This window comes from Balaenoptera physalus (assembly GCF_965194825.1).
Source record: "Balaenoptera physalus genome assembly, chromosome: 18".
Taxonomy (NCBI): domain Eukaryota; kingdom Metazoa; phylum Chordata; class Mammalia; order Artiodactyla; family Balaenopteridae; genus Balaenoptera; species Balaenoptera physalus.
Genome location: NC_138899.1, coordinates 12,857,896 through 12,872,066, shown reverse-complemented (window position 1 = coordinate 12,872,066; position 14,171 = coordinate 12,857,896). Strand labels below are relative to the sequence as shown.

Here is a 14,171-nt window from a genome sequence, read left to right as displayed (position 1 = left end):
CTTAAGCCAACTTGGCTACCCTAGTCCTCAAGTAGCTCTTTTTAAAAGACTTTATTTCTTGGACTTCCCTGGTAATGCAGTGGTTAAGAATCCGCCTGCCAATGCAGGCGACACGGGTTCGATCCCTGCTCCGGGAAGATCCCACATGCCGTGGAGCAACTAAGCCCGTGCGCCACAACTACTGAGCCTACGCTCTAGAGCCCGCGTGCCACAACTACTGAGCCCACGTGCTGCAACTACTGAAGCCCGCAAGCCTAGAGCCCACACTCCGCAACAAGAGAAGCCACCGCAGTGAGAAGCCCACGCACTGCAACAAAGAGTAGCCCCCACTTGCCGCAACCAGAGAAAAGCCCACGTGCCGCAACAAAGACCCAACGCAGCCAAAAAAATAAATAAATAAAAAATAAAATAACAGAATAAAAAAAGAAGACTATTTCTTCAGAGTAGTTTAAGGTTCACAGCAAAATCGAGGTGATGCGGAGATTTCCTTTATAGCCCCTGAGCCTACCCGTGCATAGCCTTTCCTATAAGCAATATCCCCCACCAGACTGGTACATTGGTTAAACTGATGAACCTACATCGACACATCATAATCATCCAAAGTCAGTAGTTCACCTTAGTACACTCTTGGTGTTGTACGTTGTGTGGATTTGGGCAAATGTTTAATAGCATGTATTCATCATGGTGGTATCATAAAGAGTATTTTCACTGCCCTGAAGATCCTCTGTGCTCCACCTCTTCACCCCTTCCTCCCCACCCCCACCAACTCCTGGCAACCACTGATCTTTTAACTGTCTCCATAGTTTTGCCTTTTCCAAAATGTCATATAATTGAAACCATACAATATGTAGCCATTTCAGATTGCTTTCCTTCACTTAATGTGCCTTTAAGTTTCCTGCCTGTCTTTTCATGGCTTGATAGGTCATTTCTTGTTAACACTGAATGATATTTCATTGTCTGGATACCACAGTTTATCCATTCACCTACTGAAGGATAACTTGGTTGCTTCCAAGTTTTGGCAATTATGAATAAAGCTGCTAGGTACATCCATATGCAGGTTTTATATATTCATAATTATTCACTTTTGGGGGTAAATACCAAGGATTGCTGGATTGTATGATAAGAGTATGTGTAGTTTTCTAAGAAACCACTAAACTGTCCTCCAAGTGGCTACACCATTTTGCATTCCCACCAGGAATGAATGAGAGTTCCTGTTGCTCCTAACTATCATTTGGTGTTGTCAGTGTTCTAGATTTTGTCCATTCTAGTAGGTGTATAGTGGTATCTCTGTTTTAATTTGAATTTCTCTGACAAAATATGATGTGCAGCATCTTTTCACATGCTTATTTGCCATCTGTATATCTTCTTCATTGAGATGTCTATTAAGGTCTTTTGCCCATTTTTTTAATTGGGTTGTTTGTTTCTTGTTGAGTTTTAAGACTTCTTTGTATATTTTGGATAACAATCCTTTATCAGATGTCTTTTGCAAATATTTTCTCCCTCAAATGGTTTTTTAATACAACATTCAAAATGCCTGAGTTGCATTGTCATGATCAATTGGTCCCTCACCATCAAACTGTTCTTCTGATACAGTGTCAGCTCTTAATTTCTATTAAAACAGATTATTTTTATCTACATCGGTTTGGAGTATCCGTGATAGCTTTGAGTATCTTTTTAGCGTTATTACGCTCCTAACTTAATTTTTACATTACATTTACAAATTTCTCTCTGTTCTTCAGTATGCAGTCTGAAACCAAGAGAAAGTTGCAGCATAGAATTGTGGTTTCCTTTCATTACTTGAGCTAAATTACCAGAAGTGCTCTTTTAAGATGAAATATTTAGTCACCTCAAAACAAATCAGTTTAGAGGAAGACGGAAGCCTTATTTAGCTTATGTTTTCCATCCTTACGAGAAGTATTGATGTTTTATGCTGGCAGGCTGTGGTAGGAGCCTTCAACTCCTAGCCAAAAACCATTCTCTTTCTCCAGAACTGCCATAATACTTTACTGAAAGATTAAAAATATCAATCCCAAGGGTGGGGAAACAGACACTCTTAAGCACTGTTGGCTGTAGTGTAAATTTCTGGATGTCAGTTGAGACTGCATGTATGTGTGCACGGCAATCTGGTTATCTAATCTAGAAATGTGATTTTTCTGGTTTAAATGGTATGCCATACACACACACACACACACACACACACACACACACACACACACACATTATGCATACCTTTGAGAAAGAAGTTATACCTCTAGGTGTAGTTCATCAGATTGCTGTTTGTTAGTGAAAAAAATGAGTAGAGGGGAACTCTCCATGCACAAATGGAGAAGGAGTCATTAAATTACGGTATGTTTATTGTAGAGACTCTATAAAATGGAATACTGTTTAGCCATTAACATGATGTATATCACTTATTGATATACAAAGTCCATGATAAGTGAAAATCGAAGCTGGTATAATCTCCTTTCATAAAAATTTACATTTATATAGATATGTATAGGAAAATAGTGAAACGATATACACCAAAATAGTTATAGCAATTATTCTTATGGAGGTGAGATTAAGAATGTTTTTCAATTTCATCTTTACCTATTTAAATATTGCCATGGGTTTTTTTAAATCATTATGTGTTACTTATTTGACCAGGGAGATGGAGAAGAAAAGCTATTTTCATTTTGGAGAAAAGATTTCTATGTTCTCAAGCGTAAAAGGAGGGACAAGGTGTTACAGATCACAGCTCATTAGATAGGGATAAACTTTTTAGCACTGACTTTTTAACACTAACATTTAACAGAACTGACAGGAAGGACAAAATGGGTTGCCTGAGATATGATTTCCACATCACTAAAGATGTTGAAATATAACCATTTGGTAAGGTTGTCATGGAAATGATTAAAGCATCAGGTGTTCTGACATTTTGCCTTGAGACCCTCTTGGTAAGTGAGATTTTTAACAACGGGTGGAAGGTTGAACAAGGGGACCTTGTAAGTAAAAATCTTTCCGATTCTCATTTCTGAAAAAGTGACTGAGAAGACAGCAGCCTGGTAAAATTCATTTGAAGCATAGCCTTCTTTTAATATGCTACAATGTAACACCCTGAAAAGGAAGTTAAAGGAACTGAGTGTAGTGGTATCTGTCTACAACTTATCATTGGTGAATAAATGCAGGGAAGAAGGAATTGATCCTGGACTTGCCACAGTATAAAACCATGAACTATACACATACAGTATTGTTTGGGGTCACAACGTAGTAGATCAGGTCCGTGATTCCTAAACCCTGCTGAACCTCACAATTAGTCTTCAGAACTTATAGATATAGATAGGTATTTTTTAATAGGGTCTTGAGTCCTGATCCCACAAATTCAGATTCAGTAGCTCTGGAGTTGGGCCTGGGAATCAGTATTTTTAATTCTCAAGCTATTTTGGTGATCAGCCGAGTTTAGACACAACCAGAATAAAATATACATACACATATACCCATATCAAGACAGTTACATAAAGACTGTTGACAAACATCAAATGCTTTGAACTATTCATATCTACAAAGCTGCCTTCACTGAGAAGCCATCAACATTCTACAGCTAAGTGATACTCAAGCTAGTATTTCTGATGTTTCATTCAATGCATTAAGCAGAGCTGCTCAAAAGAACTAATTTTATTTATGAATATATTATGTAATCATGCTCATGATACAGTAAACAACACGAACATTCATGTTAATAAAACAAGAGTTCTGGGCTTCCCTGGTGGCGTAGTGGTTGAGAATCTGCCTGCCAATGCAGGGGACACAGGTTCGAGCCCTGGTCTGGGAAGATCCCACATGCTGCGGAGCAACTGGGCCCATGAACCACAACTACTGAGCCTGCGCGTCTGGAGCCTGTGCTCCGCAACAAGAGAGGCTGCGACAGTGAGAGGCCTGCGCACCATGATGAAGAGTGGCCCCCCACTTGCCGCAACTGGAGAAAGCCCTCGCACAGAAACGAAGACCCAACACAGCCAAAAAATAATAATAATAATAATAATAATAAATAAATAAATAAATAAATTTTATTTTAAAAAAAAACAACAAGAGTTCTCATAATATAAACAAAAATAACAGTGAGATGCAGAAGCCACTGTATGATCCTGCTGTCAAAGGAAACATCAAGGAAGTTATGCTGAAGTTGATGAGAAACAAGCTGATGTTGAAGATGTGAACAGGGTGGTACTCTGCTCTTAATAATGTTAACAACAATACATAAATATTTTCGGAATTTTGCATCTTCACCTTTGTTCCCAAGTGATGTGTTTAGAAAAGGGAAAAAATGAAGACAACTCACGAAACTGTTAATAAATATAGAGCATGAAATCAAAGTACTGCCGTCACCTGCCAACCAAGTACCTAGTCTTCCTAGATAATCTAGTTGGCCCTGTCATAGATGTCACGTGTTTGTCTTCTGAGGCCACTTTTGCCACCCAGGTTCCAAAGTTCTGTTTAGCCTGAAATGAACAGGTTTCCTATGCTGCAGGGTTTGTGGCTGCAGGAGTGGCAGGAGGCTATACAGATGGGCCCCCAGCCATCACACACACTCCCACCAGCTTTCACACTGGCTGGCCTGTGTCCTACCTGGCATGCTCTTCCCCAGATACCTGCTTGGCAAACTCCCTTACACCTCTGCTCACATGCCACCATCCCAACAAGGCCTACCCTGCTCATCTGGTTTAAAGTAGCACCTGTGCTCCCAGCCCCCACCCTGTTCTGCAGTTTTTCTCCATTGCACTTAACACCATTTAGTAAACCAATAATTTACGTATTTACTTAGGTGTATTATCGATGACCGTCTCCTCTGCTAGACTCTAGGGCAGAGCTCTTTGTTTTATTCACTGATGTATTATAAGTGCCTAGAATAGTATCTAGCGCATAGTAGGCCCTTATCAAATAAACGTGTTAAATGGATGAATAAATATACAACACATTGATTGTTTATCACTAGTTATTTATGCAGCGGCAGGCAGTTTTCCGTAGAGCCTTCAGCACGTGCATAGCTAAAAGCATCCCACGTTTCTGTGTTTGAACAGTGTTGTCAGGATGGCGCTGCCGGGGCCCCGAGTGCATCTCCAGCTTCCTGGCAGGCGGAGTGCACTGAGCAGCCGCTCCACTCGCCAAGTCGGAGAGCTCTGCTGCCTGGGGACTTCGCCCCACTGAACCTGACGAGGTTACCCCTGCATGCTGGGCTTACTCCTGAGGCGTCCATCCGCATCTCTTGTGAAGCTCAGCCTGCTGGGTGCTGTTCTTAGAGCAGTGCTGGGCTCTCAGCAGTCACTCAGTAAGTGATACGTGTTGTCTTGGGAGTGACCTGCTGTGTCTGTGCTGACTTTCAACTTCAGGGCTTAAGAACCCCTTAGAAATTAGCTAGTCCAGCTCATTTTATAGTCCAAGAAACCACGGAACATAGAGATGAAGTTAATTTTCTAAATTCACAGCACTGGCGAGGGGCAGTTCTGGAACTGGAGTCCTGGTCTGGGTGTTTTGGGTTTGTTTGTTTCTTAATATACCGTGTAGCCACAGTGGAGAGCAGGACCAGTTTCCTCACACCCTCACTGTATTCTGTCAGCCTCATCCTTTGCTGCTTTCCCTTTTCTTTCTCACTCATCTTCCTGAAAGAGGATCCAGGTTTCTCCAGATCTTCCCTCCACACAGAGAACCAATTCTGTCATCCCAAGCCAGCGCCGTTTCAGATTCCCTTCCCCGCAGGTACCCACATTTGGAGAAGGCTCTTCCGCTTGTCCTGTTGCCTGTTGTTATGATGCTCAGCCTAGGGAGGGCGCGGGGTAGAACAGAAAAGGCCGCTGTCAGGGGGCTGCTTTATCCCTGTGGCTCCAGGCCTGCCTCTGCCCCTCGTCCTCACCTTCCAGATTGGCGCGCCCTCCCTCCCACTCCTCGCCCCTCCCACTCCTCGCCCCTCCCACTCCTCGCCCCTCCCACTCCTCGCCCCTCCCACTCCTCGCCCCTCCCACTCCTCGCCCCTCCCACTCCTCGCCCCCCTCCATCAGTTCCCCCTCCTTCTTCACACTTCCTGAGGCCGTGGTCTCATATCAGCGGGCAGGAGGGGAAAGAACACCACCCTTCATTTATCCGGCGCTTGGTTTTGTTTTTTTTTTTTTAATATTTATTTATTTATGGCTGTGTTGGGTCTTCGTTTCTGTGCGAGGACTTTCTCTAGTTGTGGCAAGCGGGGGCCACTCTTCATCGCGGTGCGCGGGCCCCTCACTATCGCGGCCCCTCTTGTTGCGGAGCACAGGCTCCAGACGCGCAGGCTCAGTAGTTGTGGCTCAGGGGCCTAGTTGCTCCGCGGCATGTGGGATCTTCCCAGACCAGGGCTCGAACCCGTGTCCCCTGCATTGGCAGACAGATTCTCAACCACTGCGCCACCAGGGAAGCCCCGGCACTTGGTTTTTTCTAGATTCTCTCATGTGACCGTTACAGCAACCTTGTGTGTTAAGTGGGAACAGATATTGTTACTCCTGCTTTACTGATGAGTAAATGAAATATAGGCGAGTAGAGTAACTGATTTGCTCAGTCTTGCAGCCTCTCAGTGGCCCGACTGGAAGCTGAGCCTCCAAATCCTGTCTCTCATATTCATGTTAACTGAAAGAGCCACAAAATTGATCACCGTCTGGTGTTCTGAAATGTACATAATACCTTTTTTTCTTAAACCTCATATTCAGTCTTTTAAACTCTTCTGAGAATATTAAGCTGGATTTCTCTAGCATCTTTAGCATCTTGGTTTTAGGAAAGACCACTGAATTCAGTGTGTGATATAATGGACAAGGTCTCTGATACTGACTAAGTGCACATTTTGGTTTAACAATCATTAAATACTGTTGCATGTGGACCTGTGTTTGCAGTGTTCTAGTTATTACCCTTTTGAGAACCTGTTAGATTTATTCAGATTCTTGATTCAGTGTATCATACAATGGTTAATGATTTGGTTTTTTTACACGTTTTGAAAATCCACATATTTGTAGTTTTTAATTAAAAGTGTAAGAAATATTTCTTTATGTATAAAGCATGATATTATGCTGTGTATTTAAACTAAAAAGTATTCCTTAAAATAGTTATCACTTGATTAATAATAGAAAGGGATGCCTTATCACTTTCCTTTTTATTAAGTATTGTAAACAGAGATTGAAATTAATTTTAACTTTAATCAATAAATTTTACTTAATTTTATTAATGTTTATGTTACTTCACTTCTAGACAGAGTGTTTTAAACACACAGTGATGTATAGCCTCTTATAAGAAAAACAAAATGCAGTTATACCTTTGCAAGTAAAACAGATTAGAAACTGACCTTGTCCTGACAGGACTGGCCATGTCAGCTCCTTGCCAAGCTTCTCTGTACAGCAGGCCAAGAGGGCTTGTACGCAAAGCAGCTGATTTATAGTGTTTGTAATGCAGCTTCATTCTCACTGCCATTGTCCTCCCAGAGGCCAAGGGGTACACGTAATTGTTTGTATGTGAGGGTCCTAGAAGATGTGAAAAACTCCTGTGTCATATGTTCAAAGCTCTCAGTATGATCTGAGATCAGAAAGCCTAGGCACCGCTGAAATACAGTAAATGCATGGAAAGTCCTTTGATAAAAATTGGAATTGTCCAGATCCATTTCCTGCAAAATGATAATATCCAAATCTTAGATTTACCTTTGATATTGTTATCCCCACTATCCCCACTCATTTTTAAGTTGCTTGTGTGTTTCAGATTTCTAAGGGGCACACTGCCTGGAGTGTGACCTCTTGTTGAGACCATTCTCAGTTTGATCTTGTGCCAAAGAAAAAAAGAGAGACTCTGTTGGGAATATAGTTTGCTTTATAAATTAGGGTGAGTAGAGATGAACCATCTTGCCAGGATGATGAAGTTGTGGAAGTACTGTCACTAACATTAGCTGCCAGCCTGTTACTCAGTTTCCTGAATGATAAAAATGCTGTACAAATCCTGCCTTAGTAAATCCTGACTATGTGTAGCTTTCTCTTCTAACTGATTAGCTGTATCTAGTCACATTTGTTATCACTTGTGTGCAGGTTTGCAGTTTGCTTCCTTTATAAATTAGAGATGCATTCTGCTTGGGGGTAAGTACAAACACACAGACACAGGTATTGATTTATCCTAAAATCACAAAAAGCTTTTAAAATGATGTATAAAGTACAAATGTATTAGCAACATTGCTTAGAACAAACATAAACACAAATAGTAAATAAATATACACAGTAGCACCATGTATTTTTACACCATGAATAACCATTGTAGAGAGAATCATCTTTAGTACCAAAACGATTTAGAATCTCTATGTTCTTTTCATATTATCTGTTGTCTATTAGTTTAGCTTTTTCCAAACATCTTTACTTATAGACACCTTACCTGAGTCCATCTGACTCCTGTAACAAAAATACAATAGACTGCATGGCTTAAACAACAGAAATTTATTCCTCCCAGTTCTGGAGGCTGGGGAGTCCAAGATCAAGGCTCTGGAAGATTCAGTGTCTGGTGTGGGCCCACTTCCCTAGTTCATACACTGTCATCTTTTCACTATGTCTTTACTTGGCTGTAGGGGCAAAGGAGCTCTCTGGGGTCTCTTTTATAAGGGCACAAATTCCATTCATGATCTAATCACTTCCCAAAGGCCCGACCTAAATACCATCACCATCACTTTGGGGATTAGGTTTCAACATATGAATTTTGGTGGGACACACATTTAGTCTGTAGCACACTGATTCTAGTTAGGAAGGAAAAGAAGTGGTAACATCAAATAAAGCTAACGATTGGAATGTTTAAGTCCTTGTCAGGCCGAAAAGAACCGTGATTGTCTTTCAACAGGCTAATCTATAACTGTTTGTGTAAAGGGATAGAGTGTAGTTGTGTTTGGTGGGTTTCATCCTAATGAGTTCTACTAGTTTTTTCTTATTTAGGAACTATTAGAACATGATCAGTTTTGTATACTTCTAGAACATAGTAAAATGCTGAAATTATATAAAATTATAAATTATTCGTTTAGTCACAAGAGCTATTACCTCATTGTCTGAATTTTTGTAAGCATCTCTTATAATGAAAAAAGTTTAAATTAATCTGTATAAAGGGATTTATTCTGAGATTCTGAGAATAATTTTCCAAGTATATCTGGAAAGGTACATTGATTTTAGAAGATGTATAATTGATTAATTTAAAACATCATTTTGAAAAACCCATTTATGACCTACTATGAGAGCTGCTTCTAAATGCCTTCTGGCAAATGTCAGACCAACTGGAGCAAATAATTTTTCATGTAACTAAAAAGAATATTTGTAGTAGAATATAGTGAAAAAAGAGAAAATACACTTTACCTGTTTAACTTCGTGCTAACTTCTCCAACATCTGTGTGTTTTGTTTATTCTCTCGTAGGTATGAGAAAGTGCCAGTCATCTTGGTCGGGAACAAAGTAGACCTGGAAAGTGAGAGAGAAGTGTCCTCCAATGAAGGCAGAGCCCTTGCAGAAGAGTGGGCCTGCCCCTTCATGGAGACATCTGCCAAGAGTAAAACAATGGTGGACGAACTCTTTGCAGAAATTGTGAGGCAAATGAACTATGCCGCTCAGCCCGACAAGGGTGACCCGTGCTGTTCCGCGTGTAACATCCAGTAGCGCTCACACGTGGCTGCCCTGAATCGTAGGCGATACCAGCCTCGTCTGCTCGACAGTGGAGCTTGCAGGATGTGTGGTGTGACTCTCCAGTGAAATGGCAGTCCTTGTTCAGAGTGGAGCAGTGATGGTCAGTTGATGTCTCTGAGTAACATGTGGGTTCAGTAACTCCAGTCTTCACCGTTGTCCTCAGTCTTCTCTAGGCACCTGCAGCTTCAGGCGTAGCCAAGTCGATCTACAGGGTGTTCTCCTTTGAAAGCTGTCATGGCATTGTCACTGAGTTGACAGAAGCAACTATGGTGTATGTTAAAAATAATCATGGGCAAGAAACCAGAAGAATTCCTGTGACCACTTACAATTAAAATATTTTGTCTTCTGTTAAAAAAAAAAAAAATTAAGTAAAGGAGAAATATTTTCCTACAAGAGTACTGAATTTCAGGAACTGCTATAGTGCTTCTAACCAATGTATCACGTCAAGTAAGATAGCAACAGCTGGCCTGCCAACAGCATTACAGGGAGAGATTCTTTGCTCAGCTGACATATTTGTTTTTCAATATCGATGCTTAATTGTAGATGTTATCCTAATTTGTGACACGGAACTAACTCACACGTCAGTCCTTGATAGAGCAAAAGTCACAACAGGTTGTGTAAAAATACAGCCTAGTGTTAGAATGTGTCATCACCTGCTCTGCCCAGAAAGTGGAGACTCTTACAAGGGTTTGAGCCGAACTAAAACCCCAAACCCACCCTCTGTTAACTAAGCAGGGATGGTCTTTATTACTTTACTGAACAAGAAGGAAGCAACTGTGACGGAAAGAGATTGTGTAGCCTTACTAACGAGAAGTGTTCTAGTAGATTAACTAGTACCATCATGTAAGGAAAACGAAGCCATGTTGCATCCACACGTTCCCGTTTGCAGAAACCTCACAGGACAGTACAGATATCTTGCATTTTTACGTTCGTTAAAGCAGCAAATTCCTTCTTGCCTTTAAGGGCTATGGTTGTGGTGTGATTCTTGGCTAACCTGCTTTCGAAATCAAGTTTTCTATAGCAGAGCTTTATCGCAGGCATTTAAAACATTGAATAAACATGTGAAATAATTTGGGCTTAAAAGTAGAACATAAATTATAGAGTGGAAGGTAAGAGACAAAAAAAAAAAAAAAAAAAAACCCTTTAATTTTCCTGGAGAATTATATAAAGATTTTCTTATAACAATTTTGCCCTGATTACTGAAGTGGCAAATAAAGCTAGAGTGAATATTTTGTTTTGAAAAGGTGCTCAAGTTCTGACATTTTTGGTTTTCATAGCCGTAAAGTATTTATCATTTGCATGACTAAAGGCACATGAAAAACCTATTCATAAGTTTTACAATCAAGTGCAGAAGGGTTTTCAACTAACTTCAGAGTTATAAATGCTGAAGACAGTATCTTGAGCTGATGCTCTGGAGATAAATTTGGCCTTCAGAACTGCAGTATCACTGAGCCTGTGATCTACATAACGCCCGACATTTTGTTGGTTTCACACTCTTGTGCAAGTAAGCTCGGGTCTTATGCGTGTAACTGAGCGAAGAGTGTATGTTTGCGTGTGCATGTGTGTTTATTGTTCCTACGAATTTGGCACAAGTCAGAGATAATTGCCTATAATGAGAATCTGTACTGCAGAATATAGTGTATCAAAACCATTTTTTTCTTTTAAATTATTTGTTTTTATACATTATTGAAATCATAGGTAGCCCCCCAAGTGTTTAGTAACCTGACATTAAGGTTAGAGGAGAGAAAAAAGGTGGATAGTCCTTTTCATAGATGAGAAAACAGAGATCTGTGGGTAAAACCAGGCCGTGGTTGTCACAAGTCTTTGAATTGTGAATATTTGCGTTCTTCAATATAGTTTTTTTTTATGATCCCCAATTATGAAGCACCTTGTTGATAGGACAGAAAGTTCTAACCAGTTTTATTGAAATAAATTTCATCACGTAAAAGGTGATTTGACTCAATCACGTAGAGAAATCAAAGATTCAAGAAGGATGATTTTATCAACTGAATTAGAAATATTTGTTAGTGCACTGTTTGAGTTTTGAAGCCTGTAACTTCTAAGAATGATTCTGTTTTTTAGAATTCCATATTTGGTAGCAATTTATGGCAACAGATTACATATTAAAAACATCTATAAAGATTCTACAGTTTTACATTGTGGATTGCTATGCAGACAAGAAAAATAAGTTAAATAATATGAAAGGTATGGCAAGATATAAGGTGGAAAAGGTTATCTAAAAATTGGGGTTTTAGTTAGACGTGTTTTTCAGACAATAAGGTGGTTTTTTACTGTAAAGTTGTTAATAACTGATTTGGCTGCCTGATCAGTGTTTCCACACAGCCCTGAATATTTAGTGACAAAGCATCAAAGATATGCAGAAATGTGGAAACGCTTGTGTGCTCTTACTATTGGTATTTCATCTGGTATGGATATAACTCAGCTTGAATGAATGTGTTTGTTGAGATGTTAATACAAAGCTTAACAACAGGAAGATGAAATTTGTTGGCACATGAAATAATAGTGGCTAAAAGTTGGTGACCTTGGGTCACTATTTATTTTATGCCCTGATCAGACTAGCAACTAGATAAGTGAAAGTTTTTCTAACATGCCTTAAAAATGTTATGGTTTGATCCAAAGACCCACTTTTTCTTTAGCTACTATGATAAGGTTTTCTTTTTTTTTCTGTTTCATCTCGTTTTACTTTTATACAAAGGCAGCATTTTTTAAGTTTTTTCGTTCTATATTGCAACTTTTTTTTTTGGTTCTTTTAAGCTGTGATAGTGATGGTAACTGATGCCTTTCATTTTGTTCAACTTATACAAAACAAGCCAGCATCTGATCAAAAGTATTACATAAAATCTTCCTTAAACTATTGAAAGGTGCTTTGATGATTTTCTCCTTTGGTTTGTAGAATTAGGACTGAAATTTTGACTCTGCTACAGTTGCCCAGTTGCCATCACTTTTCTGTGGTAAAACTACTGATATTTACTCTTCTGTATAAAGAAATGTTGCCTAAGGGTGTCTGCTGTTTGTTTTCAGGAGTTGCCCGCTGGGGGTATTGTCTATATGTATGAATATGAAAGTGCTTATTTTGCTTGTTGCCATTGGTTTTTTGTTTGTTTTGTAGTTTTTTGTTCTCATTAGCCTTGTGTTAGCGCTTGGGTAAGCTTTAATTGTCTCCTTAGCCAATCAAATGTTAAAGACTATGGGGGTCTTTTTTTTTTTTTTTTTTAACATGTCATTGTGCATCTCTTAAATCTTGATCAGGGTGTCAAGAATGACTGCAGTGGGTTTTGGAAACAGACTTATCCTTATTGATTTGGGATTTCCCAGAGATAAATATAGTTCACAGTTAACTGTTGAGCTCTAATACAACTGACCATTTAAAATTGAACCACAGTTTATTGTTTTGTAACAATGTCAGTTGTTAAACCTTGACATTTCAATTAAAACATGAATTGTAGTTATAACTCAATGCAAATTCAACAGTTGTATTTGGAGTTAAATTATTTTAACAAATAAATTTATTTAATGAAATTTCCTCTGGGTTTGGGTTTTTTTTGGTTCTTGTTGTTTTGTACATGTTCATGAGTGAAACGTATTTAATGTATTTTTTTCAAAAAAAAACCCTAAAAATTGCCGTAGAATGAATTTAATACTCTTCTTACAGAAATAGTCAAGCTGAATTAAATTGAATTAAATTCATCATGTAAAAAGGGACTTAGTAGATCATTTTCACACCATTTAAAAATTAAAATAACATGAGAAAGATTTTTAAATCAGTAATTTCAAATATAAAGTTATCTTCATAAATGGTATTTTATATTTTTTGATGATAGCTGGCTAATTTGAAATCTCAGTGCTCTTGGTTCACAGAATTGTTCTAGATAATTAACATTAATTAGCTGTTGCTTTGTAGCCCTGCTAGTATCACTAAAATGTATCAGTGTCCTTCTAGTCATGGCTTGGGGCTGTCTTTTTGTTTAGGTCTTGTGGATTTTAAGGTACCAGAAGCTGGAGGTTGCTGTTTAGTAGGGCTGTAGGGCCTGCTTATTCTATATACGGCCCTGTTAATGTTGACAGATGCTGTTAATTATATACAGCCTTCAGCTGCTCTGATAAGGAGCCCATTCATTCCCTAAGCCAATTTAAACTGTGCCTTTTGGTCATGTTGCCTTCAAACTCTGTTGAAATTTCCTGGCAACATTCCACCAGTTTAGAAGCCTCATTGTTTTGGAATATAAGAATAATTTGAATGAATATAACAGAGGCACTGTAGACAGAATCTCAAATATTTAAAGGAAAACATGCCTATATTTTAGTAAAATAAATAAATATCTACTGGTTGGCTTCATAATCTCATTTGAAGCATTTGTAAAGTCTTTAAGCCTATCAAATTCTAATTTCAATTGGGAGAATTTCTTTGCAACTGGAAAATAGTATTTTGAAATTCTCACAAGTTGTACCATTTATTGATTGTTAGAGGTTC

The 14,171-nt window shown here is 39.0% G+C and overlaps 1 protein-coding gene across 1 annotated transcript in view; it reads left to right on the top strand.

The window, feature by feature from the left end:
* The window catches only part of RAP2A (RAP2A, member of RAS oncogene family), a 40,375-nt gene extending 27,156 nt beyond the window's left edge, over positions 1–13,219 (top strand). The window contains exon 2 of the mRNA XM_082434730.1: positions 9,415–13,219. Coding sequence (XP_082290856.1) covers positions 9,415–9,652 — 238 coding nt within the window. The 3' untranslated portion in view covers positions 9,653–13,219. The remainder of the gene's footprint in view (positions 1–9,414) is intronic.
* Positions 13,220–14,171: the final 952 nt, after the last annotated feature.